Genomic DNA, 23,370 nt, shown 5'->3' on the forward strand with positions numbered 1-23,370 from the left:
ATTAATTCTATTAAGCATTAGATCTTCAGAGTGAGAAATGAATAGTTTGATGATAGTTATCAAGGTATTCTAGTTGATTGGTTGACCTGTACTAAGTTGTTCGTCTGTTGCAATTGCAGTTAAAATTGGTCGGCCTGGATATCGAGTAACCAAGCAGTTTGATCTAGAGACAAAACAAAGATCTCTTCTATTTCAGGTACGCCATGTCTTTTGGTGTCCTTTTTTTTCTTTTTGATCTTTATGACATATCTGTTGTTAACTGACGTTCGATGGCACTATCTCATCTCATATGACATTAAGTGTTGAAATAAGATCAATATAATGTTATTTTTGCAATGAGTAAGAGATGATGAGGAATATCGATAAGCTTTTTTGACTTACTACGAAATTAGATGTGTAAAGTGTGACTTTAATCCTTTTTGGAATAGCATTAGTATTCAGTCTAAATAATTGAAGCACTAGGCAGTAGAAAACCTAGTCCAAAAAAAAGGCAATTGGCTATACAGTAAAGGAAAAACTAAAAAGCACTTCTAGTCTCATTGGTGTGATAAGTTAGTTATAAACACATATCCAATTGGAGTGGATGCCATATTCGATTTGGTGCAGATAGTGCGAGAAAATAGAATATAGTTCAAATATAACAGAATAAAGCTATACGTGAAGGACAAAAAAGTCGGTGACGTCTTTTATGTTGAAGATGAACAAGGAGGTGTTAGGACCACTCAGTGAAGGAGGTGGCAACCTCATAATGTGAAAGCACTTGGGCATGTAGATGTGTGCCACACCTTGTCATGTTATTTAGAGAACGAAATAAGGAAAAATAATTTTAGTGTCTTTCAAAACCATTAAAAATGTAAAAGTGTTACTAGAAACTTAATGTATTGGCAAAAGGGCTTCTTGAATCTTAATGATTGCGTGACGAATGAGAAAGAGGGCAGCAGTAGGATTTTGTCCACATTAAAAGTGGTTTACTAGATGCTCTAAAGAAGAGAAATGCACAAATATCGTAGATTAGAGGTAGGTTGCAGGCGATAACGTGGATCAGTTTCTTGAGTTTGTATACTAAGTTGGGATTGATAGGAAACAGAATCTTAGGGTTGGCCGAGGTAGAAAGGATAGGGAAGGGCTGGCCTTCCTTCGAGCTAAGTTGCTAGTTCAGTAATAGAGTATAGTACTAAAACCTCAGACTTTTCGCTGATTTTTTTAGTGCAGTTGTTCACCTTTTGATCTTTGCCAATACAGCCTCCTACTTTCCTTCTGAGATATCCTTTTGCTCATTGTTCCCAAGGATTTTTTGGAATCCTTCTTCCTAACCCCCTAGGAAGTCAATGGTGTTACATATTGAGATATGTGAAATAAATTTGAGAGCACATTTCTACGGGTGCTAATCAAGTGCCTTTTTGGGTGATTTTAGCTACCTGCCTATGATCACATACTCAAAGTATGTACTATGTTAGCATAAACTCTAATTGCACAAAATGCATGTTTCTAAAAAAATTGTATTTGCCCATCAATAGTTTCATGACTTTCAATGTTGTTGTAGATTGAATATCCTGAGATTGAAGGTAATACAAAGCCAAGGCATCGATTCATGTCCTCATTTGAGCAGGTTTGTTATGTCCTACAATTATCTTTTCTCAAGTATTCTATTGCTATATAAGAATCATTTCAAATATTAACAGGATATTCATCCTTATGTATTTTCTTTTATTTTTACCTTTTGTGCAGAAAGTTCAACCTTTTGATAAAAGATGTCAGTTTCTTCTGTTCGCTGCTGAATCGTATGAGATCATTGCGTTCAAGGTAGTTTGGTTCTAAAGTAGAAATATTCTTGTCATGGTGCAGAACTTATGCTTCTTAGTTTTTTTTAATGAGAGATCTGTTTCAAAACTGAAAACGTGCATTCTTTAGGTTCCGAGCGTCGAGATTGATAAATCTACACCAAAGTTCTTCTCTCGTTGGGATCCAGACTCAAAAATGTTGACTGTAAGTCGTCTGAAGGTTTCAAACTCCAATGAGTTTGGACTATAATGCCTACTTGGGAGGTTTATATTTCTTTGCCAAGTTTCACTAATTTTCCTCATGGTAAATCTGACATTTCACCTGGTCAAATTGATTTTAGTTGCAATTATACTTCAAGATTAAGCCGCAGGAGACCAACAAACAGCAACCTGCTCCTATAGCTAACGGAACAACACCTGATGCCCCACCTAGAACTTTGCCTCCGCCGCCGCCACCACCGCAAGGACCCCCCCCCCCCCCCGGAGCGCCAGCCCCGCCTAGAGGCCCACCATCTTCCCCGGGGTCTATGTTGTCGCCTCCTCCTCTGCCTATGGCTAATGGACCTAGGCCTATGCCTCCAGGTGCTAACTTGACTACCCCACCCCTCCATGTGGGATCCATCCCCATAAATGAAGAAGAAGAAAAATAGATGTAATAAAGACTTCTAAGTCTTTTTTGGTAGCCACCGTTTTTGTTGAATTGCTCAAATTGAAGAGTTTGAATATTTCTTTCTTTTGATGTCACTGATGACATCTGTAGGGATATAGAATCTCTACAAATAGAGAGCTTCTGAGCCATTTGTAATAAACTAACAAAAGAGAGAAAAGAGAGAGAGCAAGGTATTCCATAGACTATAAGAAAATAATCTGTGAAGAAAAATAGAGTGTGAAAGATATTGTAGTGAGGTGAAAAAGCAAAAGAGTATTTTTTTCTTTTGAGGGTGTAGTGGTCTTAGGAGTATTCGTACTCGTTACTACACAGTGTAAAATCCTCGCTATAGTGATATCAGTTGCTCTTCTTGGCCATGGTTTTTCCCTTATTTAGAAGGGTTTCCACGTAAAATCTTGGTGTCATTTTTGCTGCATTTTTATTCTTGCTGATTTAACCATAACTTAGTGATCCGCGTTATCACTAATACCGTGAATATTATTTTTACGGGGTTTATTCCCAACAAGTGGTATCAAAGCCAAGGTTCTGTCTGAATATGCTCTGTTGTTGCAGCAGAGTCTAAACTTCCACATCAGAAAAGAATTATTTTGGTCTCCTAATAAATAGTATTTATATTTGTGATAAACAATGGAAGTCAACACTAGTAGAATGGTTACTTTAAATGGCACAAATTATGCCATTTGGAAGGGCAAAATGGAAGATTTGCTCTATGTCAAGAATTTTCATCAACATGTCTTCACCACTATAAAGACTGATAATAAATCAGATGAAGAGTGAAATTTGTTATACAGGCAAGTTTGCGGCTTTATTAGACAGTGTGTTGACGATAATATTTTGAACCATATTTCTGGGGAGACACATGCTCGGACCCTATGGGAGAATCTTAAAAGTTTGTATGCTTGGAAAACTAGAAACAACAAGATGTTTCTGATAAAGCAGATGTTGGGTTTAAATACCATGATGGTTCCACAATGACAGATCATCTAAATAATTTTCAGGGGATTATGAACCAGTTATCTGCTATGGGCCTTAAATTTGATAAAGAAATTCAATGCATGTTTCTACTTGGTTCCCTACCAGATTCTTGGAAAATTCTTAGAACTTCATTATCAAATTCTGCTCCGGATGGTGTGATCTTTATAGATCTTGCCAAGAGCAGCCTTTTAACTGAAGAGTTGAGAAGAAAATCTAAGGGTTCCTCCTTGTCAGATGTCTTAGTGACTGACTCTAGGGGGAGAAGCAAGAATCGGGGTTCTCAAAATAGAGAACATAAAAGAAGCAAATTCAGAAGCAGACTTAAATATATTGAGTGCTATCATTGCGGGAAGAAAGGGCACACAAAGAAATTCTACCGGATTTTGAAAAAGGAGAATAGAGACAAAGAAGAACAGAAAGAAGATGGCAATTGTATGGCCACTGTCACTACAGGAGATCTTGTTACTGTTTGATGTGGATCTGATAAATATTGCTTGTGATGAGTCAAGCTGGGTTGTGGACAGTGGTGCCGCATCTCATGTGATATCAAGGAAGGAATTTTTTTCATCCTATACTCAGGGTGACTTTGGAACTTTGAGTATGGGTAATGAGACTGTATCTAGGGTGGCTGGTGTTGGAACAATTTGTTTAGAAATTAGTATTGGAACTAAACTAGTTTTAAACAATGTAAAACATGCACCTGATGTTCGTTTGCACTTGATATCTATTGGTGTTTTGGATGATGAGGGATATGTCAGTACCAATGGTGCTGGAAAGTGGAAGCTCACTAAGGGTTCCATGATTGTGGCTCGTGGGGAAAAACGTCGTGGTCTATACTGGACTACGACCTCTACCTATGTTGATATGGTGAATATCGTTGAGAGCAATAGCTCTTCAATGTTATGGCATAAGAGGCTTAGCCACATTAGCGAGAAAGGACTAAATGTTCTGGCCAAGAAGAAATTGTTGTCAAATTTTGAATGCGCAAAATTAGAAAAATGTGAGCACTGCTTGGCTGGAAAACAAAAAAGAGTTTCTTTCTAGTCTCATCCTCCTTCAAGAAAAACAGAGTTGCTTGAGTTGGTGCATTCATATTTATATGGTCCAATGAAGACAAGGACTTTGGGTGGTACACTTTATTTTGCTACCTTTATTGATAATTGCTCAAGGAAACTTTGGGTCTACATCTTGAAGACTAAAGACCAAGTGTTGGGTGTCTTTAAGTAGTTTTAGGCTTCAGTTGAAAGAGAAACAGGAAAGAAGCTGAAGTGTATTCGTACTGATAACGGTGGTGAATATTGTGGACCGTTTGACGAATACTGCAAGCAATAGGGTATCAAACACCAGAAGACTCCTCCTAAGACTCCTCAGCTTAATGGTTTAGCAGAAAGGATGAACAGGACCTTGATGGAAAGAGTCAGATGTTTGCTTTCTGAAGCAAAGTTGTCGAATTCCTTTTGAGGTGAGGCTTTGTTGACCGCAGCACATGTTATTAATCTATCCCCTGTGGTTGCTTTGCAAAGTGATGTTCCAAACAGAGTTTGGTATGGCAAGGATGTTTCCTATGACCACTTGAAAGTGTTTGGTTGCAAAGCTTTTGTACATGTACCTAAAGATGAGAGATAAAAATTAACTGCCAAGACAAGGCAGCGCATCTTCATTGGTTATGGACTTGATGAGTTGGGTTACAGGCTATATGATCCAATTGAGAAGAAAGTCATGAGAATCCGTGATGTTATCTTCGTGGAGGATCAAATCATTGAAGACATTAATAAAGCGGAGAAGCTAAAATCTCCAAGTTCTAAAGGTTTAGTTAATCTTGATCAAGTTCCTCATACAAATGCGAATGACGTTAGTGGGCTCAATGATGATGGTGATACCCAGCACCATATTCCAGATCAGCATATTGATGGTGATGGTGATAACAATGCTAAAGCTGATGAGGTAAATGCTCTTACTCACGAAGCTGTGGATGAGTTAGATATTCCACTCAGGAGGTCTTCTAGACGTCGTACTTCTTCCTCCCGTTATTCACCCAATGAGTATGTATTACTCACTGATGGGGGAGAACCTGAATGTTATGTGGAGGCCATAGAAGATGAGCACAAAGATCAATGGATTGAAGTCATGTAAGATGAGATGAAATCTCTGCATGAGAACCATACTTATGAGTTGATAAAATTGCCTAAGGGCATGAGAGCTTTGAAGAACAAGTGGGTATTCAAAGTTAAAGCTGAAGAACATAGTTTGAAGCCCAGATACAAAGCTAGATTGGTTATCAAGGGATTTGGTCAAAGGAAAGGTATTGACTTTGACGAAATATTTTCTCATGTCGTGAAAATGTCCTCCATTCGGACAGTTCTTGGTTTGACTGCCAGTCTTGATTTGGAGATTGAGCAGATGGATGTGAAGACTGTTTTTCTTCACGGTGACTTAGAAGAAGAGATTTATATGGAACAACTTGAAGGTTTCAAGGAAAAAGGTAAAGAAAATTTTGTATGCAAACTTAAGAAGAGTCTATATGGATTGAAGCAAACTCCCAGACAGTGGTACAAGAAGTTTGAGTCTGTTATGGGGGAGCAAGGCTACAAGAAGACTTCTTAAGGATTTACGAGTTTGAGTCTATATGGATTTTATCATCCTCTTACTATATGTGGATGATATGTTGATTGTGGGCAGGAATGCTTTCAAGATTTACGAGTTGAAGAAACAGTTAAATAAGTCTTTTGCAATGAAAGACTTGGGTCATGCTAAGCAGATTTTGGGCATGAGAATTACTCGTTCGAGAAACGAAAGAAAGCTTTACTTGTCACATGAGAAGTACATAGAATGTGTACTGGAGCGCTTTAATATGAAAAGTGCTAAGTTGGTTCCCACACCCCTTCCTGGTCATCTGAAGTTGAGCAAGAAGATGTGTCCTACAATAACGGAGGAAAAAAAAGAGAATGGCCAAGATTCCTTATTCCTTTGCTGTCGGAAGTTTGATGTATGTAATGGTATGCACTCGACCTAATATTGCTCATGCAGTTGGTGTTGTTAGCAGGTTTCTTGAAAATCCCGGAAAGGAACATTTGGAAGCAGTCAAGTGGATACTCAGGTATATAAGAGGTACTGTAGGAGATTGTTTGTGCTTTGCAGGATCTGATCCAATCTTGAAAGGCTATACAGATGTTGATATGGCAGGTGACATTGTTAACAGAAAATCCACTACTGGATATTTGTTTACATTTTCAAGGGGAGCTATATCATGGCAATCTAAGTTGCAGAAGTGTGTTGCACTTTCAACAACTGAAGCAGAGTACATTGCCGCTACAGAAGCTGGCAAGGAGATGGTATGGCTCAAGCGGTTTCTTCAAGAGCTGGAATTGCATCAAAAGGAGTATGTTGTCTATTGTGATAGTCAAAGTGCAATAAATTTGAGCAAGAACTCCATGTACCATGCAAGAACAAAGCATATAGATGTGAGATATCATTGGATTCGTGAGCAAGTGGAGAATGAATCACTTTAAGTCAAAAAGATTCACACGAGTGAAAATCCTGCAGATATGTTGACCAAGGTAGTACCAAGATACAAGTTTGAGTTTTGCAAAGAACTTGTCGGCATGCGCTCAAACTAGAAGTCCGGTATTACTTCCTTCAGGTGAATGGTTCTGGAGGGGGAGATTTGTAGGGTCCATCCCCATAAATGAAGAAGAAGAAAAATAGATTGTGATAAAGACTTCTAAGTCTTTTTTGGCAGCCACCATTTTTGTTGAATTGCTCAAATTGAAGAGTTTGAATATTTCTTGCTTTTGATGTCACTGGTGACATCTGTAGGGATATAGAATCTTTATAAATAGAGAGCTTCTCGGCCATTTGTAATACACCAACAAAAGAGAGAAAAGAGAGAGAGCAAGGTATTTCATAGACTATAAGAAAATAGTTTGTGAAGAAAAATAGAGTGTGAGAGATATTGTAGTGAGGTGAAAAAGCAAAAGAGTATTTATTCTTTTGAGGATGTAGTGGTCTTAGGAGTATTCGTACTCGTTACTACACAGTGTAAAATCCTCGCTATAGTGATATCAGTTGTTCTTCTTGGCCGTGGTTTTTCCCTTATTCAGAAGGGTTTCCACGTAAAATCTTGGACTCATTTTTGCTGCATTTTTATTCTTGCTGATTTAACCATAACTTAGTGGTCCGCATTTATCACTGATACCGTGAATATTATTTTTACGGGGTTTATTCCCAACACTCCAATTGGTGGTGTTACAATGGCTAATTTCACTCCTGGTGCACACATGGGGAGACCACCAATGATGTCTCCACAAGTTTTCCCGGGGCAACAGATGCAAGGCCAAGGAATGCACCCACCACCTCCGCCACCCAACATGGGACGATGAACATAGGCCATGATACAATTTGCATGGATGCATCAGTCAAGTTCACTCTTCTGGTGATGAGTTTTGTAGATATGCTTTGTTTGAAGAGTCAGAAGGTAATTGTAGCATAGGCTTGAAATCGTGACTGCGTGTTGCTCTGCCTAATATTGCTTTAGGGCAGAGAATGTAATTAATATATACGGACTTCAAATATCATAAGTGGCCTGGTGCATTAGCTGCTGCTCCACTGAAATGAAGGCTTATACGTGTGTAAATTTAATCTTCTCAATTTTCAGGAGCCAAATCTGAGTTAATAAGATACATTGGTACTTAAATTGTCATCAATCTATCTTCTTGGCAGATTCTTTTTATTTATTTATATTTTTCATTGGTATCTTGGGAAATTAGCCTGACATCTTCAGGCATATCCAGGTTGCCAACCTCCATCTCAACTTGATTGTTGCCTCTCTACTAAATTGAAATTCAAGTCAGTGTGTTGGTGGTATCTTCAATAGTAATGATGTACAAAAATGCAGAAATGTTGTTGATAAAATCAAATGACAGCAAAGAAAATTTTTTCCATTGTTGCCAGAAGAGTTTATAGTTACTTTTTCCCAGAAAAAAAAAAAGGAAATCAATAGATACACTATAAACCCCTGTAAGCCGTCTAGTGTATTCTCAATAAGTGCAAATAGTAGATACATATCTGTCAACCCATGAGGACGCTACAAATGATAATATACAAACTCTTCTAATTTACTACTGATTTTGCAGGAAACACCTTTCGGATGAACTGTAAGAAACGCTGGGAATAAAATGTTGGCTCCACAGCAGAAATGGACATAGAATCAAACTGAATAGATTTGTATGCATGTTCTATCTTCTTACGTAGGTTGTATTCTTGCAATATGTCAATGATCCCGAGATATAATACAACATCGTATACTTTGAGAAACATCCGTGCTTCATCTTTCCTGGGTATATATTCTGCTCTTGCCGGCATATTCACTCCAAGCTGAATCTGGAGTCTGCATGGGGATAGAGGGAAGCTACTTTTAGAAAAAATCAACAGAAAAAGTAAAACAGAAAAAGGGATCAAAACTAATCGACAGATTACATGAGATATATAGCATAAATATGCATTCCTTTGGGCGAACATATATAGTCATGAACTTTCTTGCCTGTATAATTTCTAATTCTGTTTTTATACTGTGATTTGAGCATCAGAAACCCCTATTCATACTTGAACCTATTTGATGCACTGTGGTTCTAGACTTCTAGCAACTGAATCCTGCACGTTATCCCGGAATGAAACTTTTAAGTGAGCTGAAAGTACCATGTTCAAGATTTTTTAAGATACCTTGCAGTCCCAGGAAGGAGGAGATCCACTTCCTCGTCACCTGTAGCGGATGCTGCTCGCAATCGGCTGCCTCTGACATGAGGTCCTACGGCTACACTATTATCATCTGCACCACGAGGGACTAAAACAAGGCCCTGGGGTGATATTTCATCCTCCAGAGACTCTGTAATAAATAAAATAATAAAGTTTCAGAAACAGTGATCAAGCACGCTCATTGATTAGAAAGGGGGATCAGTAATATTTTACATTAAAGAAATGATCACATGAAACAAACAAACATACCATCTTCTGCAACATTTCCTAATCCTTCTGCTGTTGTACGTCCACTGCACGAGATGGGAGATCGTAGGTGCTGGGGTGCTCTATAATGAACGCCTAACAAGAGGCTGTAATCCATTATGTGCTGCTCCTCCAAAAATTTACTATCGATCTCTATCTGCCTGTACAAGTACATGAATATCCACAAACAAAATGAGAGCATTTAAAAGGATCTCTGCTGAAATGAAAAAGGAAATTTTATTCCAAATCAACTATTTTCAGTTGGGACACTATTGAAAAATGGTATCTCCTTAAAGAAACATCAGACAATGCAGGTTACTTCTACATTAGTGACATTCTACTCTTTCTATGGCATCTTAAGTTCAAAAATTCTTTCCCCTCTTGATCTCTTTAAATTAACAAAATAGGGATCTATCATATCATTAAACTACGGAATGAGAAAAGCTATTTACACATACCATTGTTTACTTGTTACCACAGAAATGCGCATGAATTCAAGAAGATTCTAGTATCATTTTTAGAGTGAAGTCTGTGACCATATAAAAGAGAAACACTGTCTTGTTTCCAGTGCCAGTGCCAGTATTACTTGATTCCAGGTTAAAGCACCAGATAAATGCACACGAAACATTACTCGGTCTTATTAAACATGCATAAATACTTGAAGTAATTTGCATGAATACGTAAAGGTTCTAGTGAAGTCAGTGATCATCAAACAGAAACACTCTCGAACAGTTTTTGAATGCCAGTTGTAACTGCTTCCAGGAAAAGTACTAAATAGATCCATGCACTCTAAGCCTTACTCTTTATCTTATTAAACTTGCAAAAATAACAGACTGGTATGAGCACAGCAAGAAATTTCCACCATATTTACATAGATGAATCATGTGGAACTGTTACAAAAGAAATACGACTATGGTGGCTGAGAATCGTTAATAGCCTGATACAAGGAAACAGAAAATGTCAAACCAGTAAGTCATGAAATTATTCAACTGACTGCAATATATTGGAGTTTTTCCTTTGTTACAGAATGAATTGCTACATCCATCAAAATCCCTCGAAAGTATCATGCTAATGAGATAGGCGTTAACTGAAGGGCTAACTGAATCACTTTGTTCAGTACAGCAATATTACCAGTAACGGAAGGCTGTTGCTGTTTAAATCCTTGAATATCTAACAGCACAAGGTACCTTCTGGTTTAAATGCTAAATAATTAAAGGACTTGGATCAAACTTAAGAATGAATTTTTTTTTAAAGGTAGAAAAAAGATTTTAAGAAAGGAAGAAGTCCTAGCAGAACGTTCACTAATGTTTACAAGAAGCTCTATGGAAGATCAACCATTACGGGATAGCAAGTAAACCTTCACATATTACTATAGAGATAAAGTGAAGACCTACGAAGATAAGGAGGTAAGAAGCAAAGAAAAAGTTAAGTGCATAAACATCATAGGAAATACATGCAAAATAAGGAATATTTTACCAAAACTCACTTTAGTAAAGCTTCCTGCCAAGAAGGCTCCAGATAAAAACAGTAGTTCAAATCTAGATCCTTAAGAATTGTGTTCTCGTCAATTTCGACCTTGTCTGCAGATCGTCCAAGTGAAGAACCTTTAAGATCAAATCGTCGGTGGATTCTTAACTCTGTGCAGAACATATTTCCCATTACTACAAAGCAGAACTGCAAATGTTATTGGGAAAAAAAAAGAGTTAGTTTTTATATGCAAAAGTCTATATGTTCTTTCTTCAAATGATAGCATGCACGTAAGGAAAAATGTTCTGGAACCAAACCACTTATCAAAAATTTTACTCAGATAAACATATACTTGTCATTGATGTGACTAATTAAATATCTAAACATGTAAGTCTCTACGTATCAATTTATAGTATTTTGAGATGTGTTATACAATATTTTATGATTAATCATTTTTATGTCAGTGAGAAGCCAACTTCCTACTTAATTTTGTAAAAAAAAAAAGTTTTTTCTTTCATTATTAAACAGTATACATGTTTGATGTCAAATAGCTTCTCAAGTTATTCTAACTTTACCTTTCGCAGCTTGTAGAAACTCATAAGTACAACAAAGGAATGATGAAATAATGTGATTGTTTTACAGTTTATACCTTTTGTCCACTTGAAGGCTTTATCCTGTGAAGGCCAAAAAATTTGGTGATGAGAGTATTCTCATAGGCTTTGACATGACGATGATAATCTGGAAGCATCCGCAGCAAAACCTACAAATGAGATGAACGTTAATAAGAATTATAACCGACACTAATTGAAATAGTGCTCTTTTCATATACCTATCTTGCAAATATCAGAGGAACGCTAATAAATTAGTCAGAGGTTTACAAAAATGAGATGTTTTGAGAAGTTATTGTAAGCACTATCTTAGTGCTTCTACGCAACAAAATTACTTATCAAAAGAGGGTCTTTGTAACTATAACGAAAACAAGAACACATGCCAAGGATTAGGAGGCATAGCTCTTCAAAAGGAATGTTGAAAGAGAAGGAAACAGAAAATCCAGGTTAGCTATTTCCAACGCAATCTAATGAGATAAGAGAAACTACAGATGAGGAAGTACTTCAGTTAACCCCCACTCAGCCTCTTAAATGATCTTTTCCCATTACATGCAGCTGCTTTCCCCGAACTGAACAATCATGACTACCACCCTGGTAAAATAGTTTAAGAGGCGGTGTGATCATTTAAGCTGAGATTTCACACCTTAACTTCTGACTTCCGTAATGTCTTAATCATGAAACGATCATCTTGAGACAGGAAAAACACACTGCCACTTTTCCCAGGAGAAGAAAGTTCTCTAAGTGCAGCATTTCCACAGATGGACATCATGTAGTCAGCAGTATCAATTTTAAACATTTCCCTCAGATTCCTACAAGAAGGTCAATCTGTTTCAGTTAGTCCATATATATGCATATATTAAATAAACAAACAAAATGCCAATAATTAGCTTAGACTTCTATGACACCATTAATTTCACCCAGAAAATGAATATACTAAGGGATACAGGGGGGTCAGCTCAGTTGATCGATGGTTGAGATCAATGACTATCAGAAGATTCTCTTTCTTAACTAATCAGCAAAGGAGAAGTAGGGCTGAGAGAAGGCATAAAAGATATGAAGCAATGATTTACAGATATATCCTATATATTAATTCACTTGGGAGATGTACATTTACTGATCAGAATTCCGTCGGAATAGATCAAGCTATTTCCTCACTGTTAGACATAATGACATGCCTTCAAGAATAAAAAACAATGGAATTGACAACTGAAAATTATATCTAGCGGACAGAAATTGTAATTGACTTTGCAGGTAGAAGATGGTAAATGACCAACCTGAAAACCACTGGACAATAATCTTTCCACTTGAAATCTTCTGATTGATGAGAAGGTGTCAGTTGAGATCCTTCTTTAGGAAAATACATCCAAAAGCTCGAACAGGCACCAAAATCAGAGGCTCCAACTTCTCGTCTTTGTACCGGTGTAATTTTCCCCACAGAGTATCTGCTCACATTTCATAACCTTTCAACATTCATAAACTAGAAGCTTAACTGGTCATAAAGGTTGACATAAGATAAACAGGAGGGCAGAAACTTGTCTTTTTTTTTAGACCTCACATATATGGACCATGGTTTCTGTTATGTTCAATATTTCATGGGAGTTACCAAGAACCGTGGATGAAGCAATGTCAATATGCTATAAACAGGATGGAGAGAAACAAGGGAAACAAATTGCTGTAAGTAGTGTACCTGATCCCAAGCTGCAAACTAAGCATTACATCATAACGCCTATGACCCTTAATAATTGCTTCACCTGGCCTCTTTGATTCCCTTGCAATTTTTCTTTGTCTCCTTTTTGCTGCTCTTCTAGATTGTGGTGAGAATCGATCATTTAGGACAACCTCACTTATTAGTACACCTTGCATGTATTCTCTTTCCAAAATTGGAGAATTCATATTGTTCCCAATGTCAACACCATCTATATCATTTCCAATTACCTTCTCAATAGCTACTTCAAGACTCCATCGTCTTTCCAGAGAAACATTACTGGGCTGTGACTGCTCATGCCTTAATATGTTCCCCTTAGAGAGCCTATTGTATGAATGGTTTCCACTTACTTTGACATTTCCCATATCTACTGAAGAGGCGTGAGAAATATGTGAGACTCGTTTTTGTTTTTTCAAATCTGGAAGTAATCCTCGTTTTCTCAAAGCATTGAGGTACAATTCCTGACCAGCTGTAAGTCTGCTACCACTAGGATAAAATGTTCCTTTTCCATCTTTTATTCCATGTGTCCACGTTCCAATATAACAGCTACCATCACTCCATGTATATGCACCAACACCATGCATTGTACCATTTAACCAGCTTCCTTCATATGAATCTCCACTCATCCAAGTGAGAGTTCCTTTTCCAGAAAAGTTCCCTCCCTTCATATTGCCCGAGTAGACATTCCCATTCGCCCATGTATACTTACCAGGTCCTTCAGGGGTTCCTTGGATCCAGGATCCTTCAAAAATATCTCCGTTGGGATACACTTGATACCCTAGACCATGTTTGAGGTTCAACCGCCAGCGTCCCCTATATGTCACTTTATCAGGTGCAATATATGTCCCCTCACCATGCATATAACCACCTGAAAATTGACCATCATAGACAGCAGAAGTAGGCCATTCTAGTTTCCCATGTCCATGCCTCATCCCATGTCTCCACTCACCCTCGTACCGACAACCATCTGACCAGATATACTTTCCTGAACCCTCAGGTATGTTTCCAAGCAGGGATCCAGAATATGATTCCCCATTTGGTAAGAAGATATCCCTAACTCTAAAGCTGGTGCTTTCAGAAGTATGACAGACATCACCATTTGTCCATTTGCTAGAGCGGTTATTGTCATTAATTAACAGGGCGTCCAGCGACTTTGTCCTATCTGACAAAGAAAGTGTTTTTCCAATATTATCAACAATGGCCACAAGACCAGACATGCAAAATCCCGAGAAGTTTCAGTTTTATATTGGATGAGGAAAGGCCAAGATTATCTCACTAGCTAAAGCACACACCCCGAGTGTAAAATGATTTGATGAATTTCCCCTGCTTTGACCTGAAAGAAAGAAAAGCACAGTAATTGAACCTACTGATAGACAAATCCGTCTTATAGAACAAAATATAAAGTAAAAGAAGAAAAAGATTGAAATTCTTTCTGAGTCCACAAATAAGAATAGGAAGCTAGACTAGAATTCCAATCATCCGTGCACTGTGTTAACTCTTATTTCAAGAAATAATAGCCTTAAAGGTCATACTCAAACACGATACATGCCATAAAAGGTCCATGAATTGAATATTCAAGAAAGATCGGTAAATCAGACCATTTGACTCAAATCATAGTATAACATCCTAACCTCTAGTAGTGGCCGCGCCAGGAATTCATGCAAGGGAATTCAAGGAAATTACTAGACTGTCACGCTTAGGATATAAACTTGTGACCAAAAGCAATATTTGAACCCCATTGCCACTACACTGGAATCCCTTATGTCAAGGGATTCAAAAGTTTATATACAAACCAATAATAACAACATACCCAATCTATTCCCACAAGTAGGGTCTGGGGAGGGTAGAGCGTACGTTGACAAAAAAACTCTTTTTTGCCCGATTTGCACAGTATTATTTTCTAATGAAGGGGATTCAATTGAGTCGTTGGCTCTACACAGCTCTGCCTCTGGCCTCCAGGAAATCCAAATAACGAGCTAACACTATCTTAACTGTCAAGATTTAACACAAGGAGAGTAGACAAAAAATCATAAGCTCAGAAACATGAAACAATCAATCAGCTCACATGGAATTGCTGTTCTCAAGTTATTACCCAAAAGATGCTATCAATTTACATGTCATAACTACTGATAGCCCTATACTGCTATTAAAAAAAAAACGGTGCACAAAGCATCCTGATTTTTAGCAGGGTCCGGGGAGGGTCACACCCACGGGAGTGCATACCATGATGCAAGCACCGGTGGCTAATTCCACGGCTCTAACACCTGACCTATACAACTTAACCGTGACCTATACTGCTATAGAATTTGGAAAAAGAAACACGTGAGTCAGACCACTTAAGGATTGTATAAAAAAATGCCTAATTACTCAAATGATACTAATATCGAATACTTTATGCTCCTCTAGACCATAAGAAAAAAGAAGAAAAATTTGTCTTTCAGCATTTAACACCATTTCTATTCATCAAATGCAAATGATCAAAAAGGCTGCTTGTACACAATTACAAAAGGATTGTAAAATGAAACATACACTAAAAAGCAAAACTTCACAGAGATTTCTCTGCAAATATTTCAATTATTCGCCTTCGAGCCTTAAGCGTGTTGATTTCAAGTTCTCACGACAAACCATATCCAAACGAAAACAAGCAAAACTTCAACTCTCAAACGCAAAAATACAACACAACAATCTACATTATACTATCCAAATATTTGTTTTCCAAAGAAAATAAGATTATATTCAAACATAATCATCATCAATAATCATAGGTTTGAAAAAAAAAATAGTGTGTGGCGCGTGATATACACACTTTAGTAGAGAGAGAAAGTACCGCCAATGTATAGAGAGAGAGAGCGCGCAAGCGGAAAGGTAAGTTGGAAGAAGTGAAAAAGGTGCCTTTCAGTTTCAGTTTATGTTTCGCTTTCTGAAGATGAAATTCCGTTTTGTTGCTATGAATCACAAAAGAGCAATAAAAATACTGGGAGCAGAAAATTTTAGAAATCGAGGCATATGATTTAAATTTTAAAAAAAATTACATTTGAACCAAAATAATATAATAATAATGACAATAGCAGTTTACTTCCTCTGTGAGTTAGTTTGATTTGAGATGGAGTTTAGTTTAGGAGAAAAAATAAGACTTTTAACGCTTGTTATTTGGAAAGTTTAAGGGGCAAAAGTATTATGAGGCCATGATATTTATGCGGTTATAAAAATTTCTCGGTAAGGGAAAATATGTAGAATGAAGAGTTTAAACAGGAATTATTTTCCGAGCATAGAAATATATTATTCTTTATCTAAATTGGAATAGAGGAAGTAAAAATTAAAAGAAGAATGTAAGTTATTTAATCATGATTGAGAGGATGTTTGGATTGGCTTTTAAGCTGGTCAGCTTTTAAAATCTTTTTAGTTTTTTGCAGTATTTGACAGTTAAAAATTGCTTAAAATAAATTAAAAACTGCTTAAAACAAGTCAAAAGTGAGATGTTGTTTTTTGGCTTAAAAGTTATTTTTGTTGAAAAATCACTTTTTTAAGCCAATTCAAACGGATTATAAATAATATATAAGAAAATAAAGAACACATATTTGATAATTATTTGATGTAAACATCAAGTAAAGATGAATTCTCACCATCCTTTTACTATGATTTTGTATCATTAATTTTCACCTTCCTTTTACTTGTTTTTTTAATGAGACCAGATTAAATAATATATTTTAGAATTAACTAGTTAAATAAATATTTAAAAAAAGAGATGTAACGTATAATGCAAGCTAAATAGCCTCTATGAAAGTGAAATACTTTATTTAAGATAATTTAAAGGTAAGTTGTGATAGGTGTTAAAAATCGAAAGAGTAGACCTAAGGATGCCGACCAAGATATTGATATTTGATAGGAGTATTTTGTGTTTACGGCAAAGGGCTAAATATACTTGCGTACTATGAGAAAATATTTAAATATATTTTTCGTTATTTTTTGGGTCCACATCTATCTATGCCGTAATATTATTGGTTTAAATATACCATTCTTCTATTAAGTTTGTCCAAGGTAGACATCCAGTCATACGTGGACTGACATTTGATAAAGTGGAATGTCACATGGCATGCCATTTTAGTACCCCTAATCTATATATAAAAGACTAAAATTTGAAATGCAATATTTTTTTATGGTAGCGGTAATGATGGCAATAGTGGTGGAGGAAAAAAATAGAAGGGAGGGTTAAAATGGGTTAGGGGCGCTGAGGTGGCAAGACATGTGGCATCCACCTCATCAAATGTTAATGCCACATAGGATTGGATGTCCATATTGGACAAACTTAACAGAAGAGAGGTATATTTGAACCAATAGTATTACGGCAGAGGTATATTTGGACCCAAAGTATAACGAAAGATCTATTTAAACCTTTTCTTATAGTACAAGGATATATTTGGCTCTTTTCCGTTGTTTTTAAAAGTGCATGATGTAAAGAAGTAACTAAAAAATTACCAAATTGAGAATCATATTAGTAATACTCTCTTCGGTCCACTTTAATTGATTTTTTGACTTTTTTTATGGTCCACGATATTTAAATTTTTCAGATATCAATAAGGAATTAATTTTTTTTCCAAAGTTGCCCTTGAACTAAAGATCCTTGGAGTATTTATTGTATTTTTAATGAACAAATTAAGGTTAATATGATTAATTTCATTATTAATTATGCTAAAACGTAATTTTTGAAACCGTGACTATTTTTCAATTATCAGTTATAAATATGACTTTTTTTAAAAAAAAAATCCTAAATTAACTATCTTCAAAGTATACAAAAATATACAAAATCTGTGCGATCCGATAACTTCTCAAAATTACACATAGATTTGCCTCGGCTTGCAGTCTTGCTATGAAACTCTTTGCTTCATTTTGTTTAACACACATTTATTTGATTTATATAATTATGGACTAAGTTCGATGTTTTTTTATGAACTTTGCTTGTGAAAAAAGGAATCGACTCTTTAAAGTAAAGGATATGAGTTTGTCGTTGAAGAACTAGCAAAGCTTGAATTCTACATTAACGCAAATTGCATCATTATTGAGCTTAAGATATATGCCACATAATCATTGCTAAAGAATTAGTGCTTCTGATCCATTTTAATTAATTTTTTTGTTGTTTTTACAGATATTAAGGATCAAAATTTAGCCACTTTTTTGTGTAAAGATAAAATTTGAACAAAAACATCCTTAAAAATCTGGAAAAATTCCGGCACCATATACTAGAGTTCGAATTTTTTACATATGAGATTCCAATATAATGTGTAGGAGTTCCAACATAATATGCTGAAAGTTTACAAGCAGGAGCTCCATAATCCAGCATATTTTGTTGGAACTTTTCGTGTTTTAGCAAACCAGTGATTATTTTTCAATGGCTTTGCAAACGCTAATTAATTTCAATTACTAGTCAAAAAAATTGGATAGCCCGTACTATTTCCATGCTAATTTATGAATACTAAAAGCCTTTAAAAAGCTTTTGATTACGAATATTATGGTCCTATCGCGTTAAAATTTTGCGTCCGTCCCTGACTATGAGAGTAAGGAATGGGTCATTATACACATACTGGAAAGGAACATTTATAATGACTTTAATTGGTAAAATGGCTTTCGGACTACCTAAACTTGCACCAGATTTTAAAGTCGGTATATGAACTTTTGGTTTTCCCATTTTAGCACTTCAACTCAATAAAAACACTAATTATAAACTCCTCCCACAGAGCGTGTATCTCAATTGCCTGACATAAATACCACATCATGTGCTAAGACCATTTATTGTCAGTCATGTAATTTGTGGATCCCGTCTTTTTTTAAAACCAATTTACCAATTATTTGATTTTTCTCCTCTTTCCTTTCTTCTTCGCTATATCTCTGCTATAACCTTGCCCCGACCATCCACCATTTTTAATAGTAAAAGTCCAATTGATTGTACAAATTAGGGCATAGCAGATTTAATAACTTTTTTACATAAGATAATTCGAACCACGCGCTTTTTTTGCGTGATTAGCACAGTTTGACCATGTCAGTTGTACCACTTCCACATAAGCATAATCAAAGGTCAAATATGAGTTGAGGTGCTAAAATGTGAAAATCAAAAATTCATGTACCAGCTTTAAAATCCGATATATGCAAGTTTAGGTAGTCGGGAGATATTTTGTGCGACTTTAAAACTATTTTATATTTGTAAACGAACCTCCTTGGCCGGTCACTAGTCAACTCAATGTAATTTAATCACTAAATTTTATTAATTATTAAGTTAAATTTCGTAGCATAGAGCTCCATATTTTTTATTACACTATTACCTTTAGTGTTTTGAAAGTTTGCTTAATTTTTTTTCTTTTTTTCTTTTTAGGTTACTTTTGAGCTCATTGTAGGCTAATACGTCGTGATGTTTCATTAAATTATATTATTAATTTTGCAAACTGCATTAACTCATCAACCTAACTTCAGTAAACAAAAAATTTCGAAGAAATAGTCCAATATCTTGAAAATATTTACTTACACTATATCATTGAAAAGTTTAAATTAGGATTATACTATTTATTTGAAAGGACATGCTTATGTGGCCCGTAATCGTGTTTAGACTAAATATTAATTTAAGTTATTCGTCAACCAAATTATATTAATTTTTTAGTACTCTATCAACTAATTAGCACTCCCTTTACAGAGAAATGTTATCATCGGGAAGTGGAAGTCAATTATTAGCTTTTTTGGGTAGTTAAACTCATAAGAAAATGTTATTTTAGTTACCTAAAAGTTTCTACCACTACCATTACGTTTATGTGGCCCAATATTTCACTTCCTGTATCTCTCTTAAATTTTTTCTATCTTTTTTTTTTTTTTGAAGAATTATTCCCAATAACTGCTCATCTAATCGCTTACGCTAAAAATAATTACTTGAGGTACAATATATGCATAATTTATGTATTATATATGTATAATTGTGTATAATTAATAATTTATGTATATGGCTAGAAAAGTAAACAATGATTATGACCGACTATCTATATTATATTAAAAAGAGAGTAGTGAAGTTAGAGCTGTCAATATGGGCCGGGCTAGCCTAGCCCAGGCCACGTGGGCTTTAGCAATTGACAGGCTGGGCTGGGCTAGCCCACCATTTTGATGGGCCTTATAATGGTCAGCCCACCCCAGCCCTATACGAGTCGCGAGCCCCCACGGGTCGGCCCATCATTTTAAAAAAATATAATTTTATATTTTTTTCTTTAAGTTCTTACCTAAAAAAAGATAATTATTTAAAAGTTCAAAAATATCTTATTGGAAAAAATTCGCAAAACTTAATAACTTTTTACATTGTTGGAATATATCACAATAAACACTACAAAAAAGTAAAAGACAAGAATATATTTCATTCACCAAAAGTCAAAACTCAAAACAAACTATTCAAGAGAACGTTCATGATGTTTATGAGATATCTAACACATCATCTTCATCAAACACATTTGAATCTGTTTGTGACAATGTTGTCTTAACATCTTCACTTTCATCTACATCTACAATTCATACGCAATATTAATTAGTTAAATATTAAGAATAATTAAATTTTAAAAATTAATAATATTTAAATTCACATAAAAAATATTACCAGTTTGAGTTTGGGAAAAGGTGTGCAGCCAATTTCGAGTAGTAACAAGTGTTTGGACATTTTCATAATAAATGCAACTTCTGTACTTTGTAAGAACACACCACCAATGCTAGATGTTGATTCTGATGCTACAATGGTAATAGAAATACTAAGTACATCACGCACCATCATTGAAAGATCGGGATATTTTCTAGAATGATCCTTCCAATACATGACAACATCCATCTCTTGAAGTTTCTCAAGATCAAGTTTTGGTTCCTCTTAGTAAATATCCAATTCTGACTTTCCATCTCTAGAGGCAGTATACTTTTTATTTTTTATATATTTTAAATAAATATTTTATTAGGCCCACGGGCCGGCCCAGCCCAGCCTCAGTCAAGCCTCACGGGCCACGGGCCTACTCGGGCCTGACTTAAAAGCCTCATTTTTAAACGGGCTCCAAAAATTCTAGCCCAACCCTGCTAAATCACGGGTTGGGCTGGGCTGGCCCAACGGGCCAAGCCCATATTGACGGCTCTAAGTGAAACATGAGGTTAAGTCAAGTGGCAAGCTAAAATGAAGTCAGTTGGCAATTTTAAGACAATTAATAATTATGAATTATAAATAGAAATATAATTAATGGAAGTAGTTGAATGAATCTTATACATGATCTAAATAGATCTTAGATAAATCTTATTTATATGTCAATATTTATATTTATGTGTAATTTTGTATCTATATATATAATTATATCTATATATTGATCCACTCATAGATTTATATTTTATATTAATATAGAATAATATAATTTAGTTAGCCTTTTGTGTATAATTCAATCATGGTAGATCTCTTTTTTTTTACAAGGAATCAATTGAAATATACGTTTAGTATATTACATATTCTTTTTTATTTGCAACAATAATTATTTATTTTGTACAAGCTTTGTATCTGACCTTATTTGTGTATAATATAATTATTATAGGTATCTTTAGTTAAACTTTTGTGTATAATTCAGTTATGGTATGTCTTTTTTTTTTTGTTGACAAAGAATCAATCAAAATTTTAATTTTGTAGCTTATACATTCCTTTTGAGTTTAAATAATAATTCTTTATTTGGAAAATAAATATTGCAATAAAGAGTAGTACAAGCTTTGATGTATCTAACCTGATCTGTGTACAATATAATTACTATATGTATCTTTTTGACAAGAAATATCAAATTAATAATTGAAAAAAATATATGTTGGGAAATTGTATGGCTATTCTTGATTTATATTACCATATTTGAAATAATATTATATGGCAAAGAGTATTTAAATTTCAAATGCACAACAATACACTTGTATAAATAATGCTACAGAAAGGAATGAAAGACGTCTATTTTTATTCTTCTCTTTGTTTTAATTTGCTTTGCATTGATAATTTATCTATTATATGTCATACTTTAGTTTAATCATGGTGGATTTTTTATTAGACAATTAAGTTCATGTGTTTCCTCTATGCATCCATATTTGATGAGCTAAACTAAAGATGAAGAAAGAAGCATTATGATTCTATAAAAAGAAATTTAGGTGGCCTTATAAATTTTCATTTGTGCTTCATTGTTGAATCTAGAGAGCTGGATCTCTTTTTATTAAGAAAAATTTGTAAATATGTAAATATAGCAACTGTATATTGTGTATCTATATTTGTTAGAAATGTGGTATTCTATAAGATATTATAAGAATATGATATTTTGAGAATATTCTTAGGAGAAATTTTAGGGAGTATGAGCTTAAACTCATGTATATATACTCTTCTTTCTGGAAATGAGAAAGCATGTCAGATCCATCTAAAAGTTGTGCAAACTCTTCTGTATTGCCTTTCCCGTTTGTGCATTCTCTTTTTCTTTCTTATTTTTGATACTTTGAATTTTTTTTAACCTTTATATGTCATTATTCTAAATTTTCATTCAATTTTTTCTTTGTTGTACTTAGAACTTTATTGATATTCTTTTTGTTTTCAAATGTTTTGCTATTTAAATGTAGCCATATCTTTAACTAAGAAAGTTAAGGAAGGAGGTGCTAATTTCGGAGTCATTTTCTCATTAGTGTATGCCTCAAAAGAATATAACTTGAAATGGTAAGCATATCTAAAAAGGATATCGAATTGAGTTGCACTTCGTCTTTACTATGGATTAATTCTCATTGCTTATCTTCAAAACTTCTTATGCACTTTTCTGCTTTTGCAAATAACAAAAGATGTTATTTCTTTGGTATATCTGGAGTATAATTGTAAGAATATATATATATATATATATATATATATATATATATATATATATATATATATATATATATATATATATATATATAAAATAGAGTAGTGGACAACAATATTAAGCCACATGGCACTTTTAGGACAAAATCTAATAAGATTTAGGGTAAAGTCCAATAATATTTAGAATAAAATATAATAAAATTAGCAAAAATCTTCTATATATATATATATATATATATAAAATACCAAGTGGCAAGCTAATAAAAAGCCACTTGATAATTTTGAGATAATATCTATTAGATTATGTAATT

At 34.8% G+C, this 23,370-nt stretch overlaps 2 protein-coding genes across 7 annotated transcripts in view; one reads left to right on the plus strand and one right to left on the minus strand.

The window, feature by feature from the left end:
* The window catches only part of LOC104244216 (uncharacterized), a 44,320-nt gene extending 36,512 nt beyond the window's left edge, over positions 1-7,808 (plus strand). Inside the window, exons 2-7 of the mRNA XM_009799594.2 lie at positions 120-196; positions 1,544-1,609; positions 1,729-1,803; positions 1,912-1,986; positions 2,123-2,390; positions 7,657-7,808. Coding sequence (XP_009797896.2) covers positions 120-196; positions 1,544-1,609; positions 1,729-1,803; positions 1,912-1,986; positions 2,123-2,390; positions 7,657-7,805 — 710 coding nt within the window. The 3' untranslated portion in view covers positions 7,806-7,808. The remainder of the gene's footprint in view (positions 1-119; positions 197-1,543; positions 1,610-1,728; positions 1,804-1,911; positions 1,987-2,122; positions 2,391-7,656) is intronic.
* A 534-nt stretch (positions 7,809-8,342) lies between these two features.
* LOC104244215 (phosphatidylinositol 4-phosphate 5-kinase 9-like) lies at positions 8,343-16,139 on the minus strand. Of its 6 annotated transcripts, XM_070165018.1 has the most exons (10): positions 15,733-15,964; positions 15,014-15,194; positions 13,186-14,536; positions 12,773-12,940; positions 12,142-12,307; positions 11,540-11,650; positions 10,910-11,097; positions 9,427-9,584; positions 9,145-9,307; positions 8,343-8,812 (listed from the first exon to the last, which is right to left on the minus strand). In XM_070165018.1, the coding sequence occupies exons 3-10, from the start codon at positions 14,418-14,420 to the stop codon at positions 8,536-8,538; spliced, it is 2,466 nt and encodes an 821-aa protein (XP_070021119.1). In that variant the 5' UTR covers positions 14,421-14,536; positions 15,014-15,194; positions 15,733-15,964; the 3' UTR covers positions 8,343-8,535. The 6 variants fall into 6 exon arrangements, with proteins under 6 accessions (XP_070021119.1, XP_009797891.1, XP_070021121.1 ...); XM_009799589.2 differs by lacking the exons at positions 15,014-15,194; positions 15,733-15,964 and adding an exon at positions 16,031-16,139; XM_070165020.1 differs by lacking the exons at positions 15,014-15,194; positions 15,733-15,964 and adding an exon at positions 16,010-16,139.
* Positions 16,140-23,370: the final 7,231 nt, after the last annotated feature.

This window comes from Nicotiana sylvestris, chromosome 12 (assembly GCF_000393655.2).
Source record: "Nicotiana sylvestris chromosome 12, ASM39365v2, whole genome shotgun sequence".
Classification (NCBI taxonomy): Eukaryota; Viridiplantae; Streptophyta; class Magnoliopsida; order Solanales; family Solanaceae; genus Nicotiana; species Nicotiana sylvestris.

Bases quoted from the DNA above. Each gene is read 5' to 3' on its own strand.
- LOC104244215 (XM_009799589.2), bottom strand. From the start codon at position 14,420: ATGTCTGGTCTTGTGGCCATTGTTGATAATATTGGAAAAACACTTTCT. The intron at 12,308-12,772 runs GTTGGTCATTTA...ACCTTCTTGTAG, and splicing joins TATTGTCCAGTGGTTTTCAG to GAATCTGAGGGAAATGTTTA. The intron at 8,813-9,144 runs GTATCTTAAAAA...ATCCCCATGCAG, and splicing joins CTCCTTCCTGGGACTGCAAG to ACTCCAGATTCAGCTTGGAG.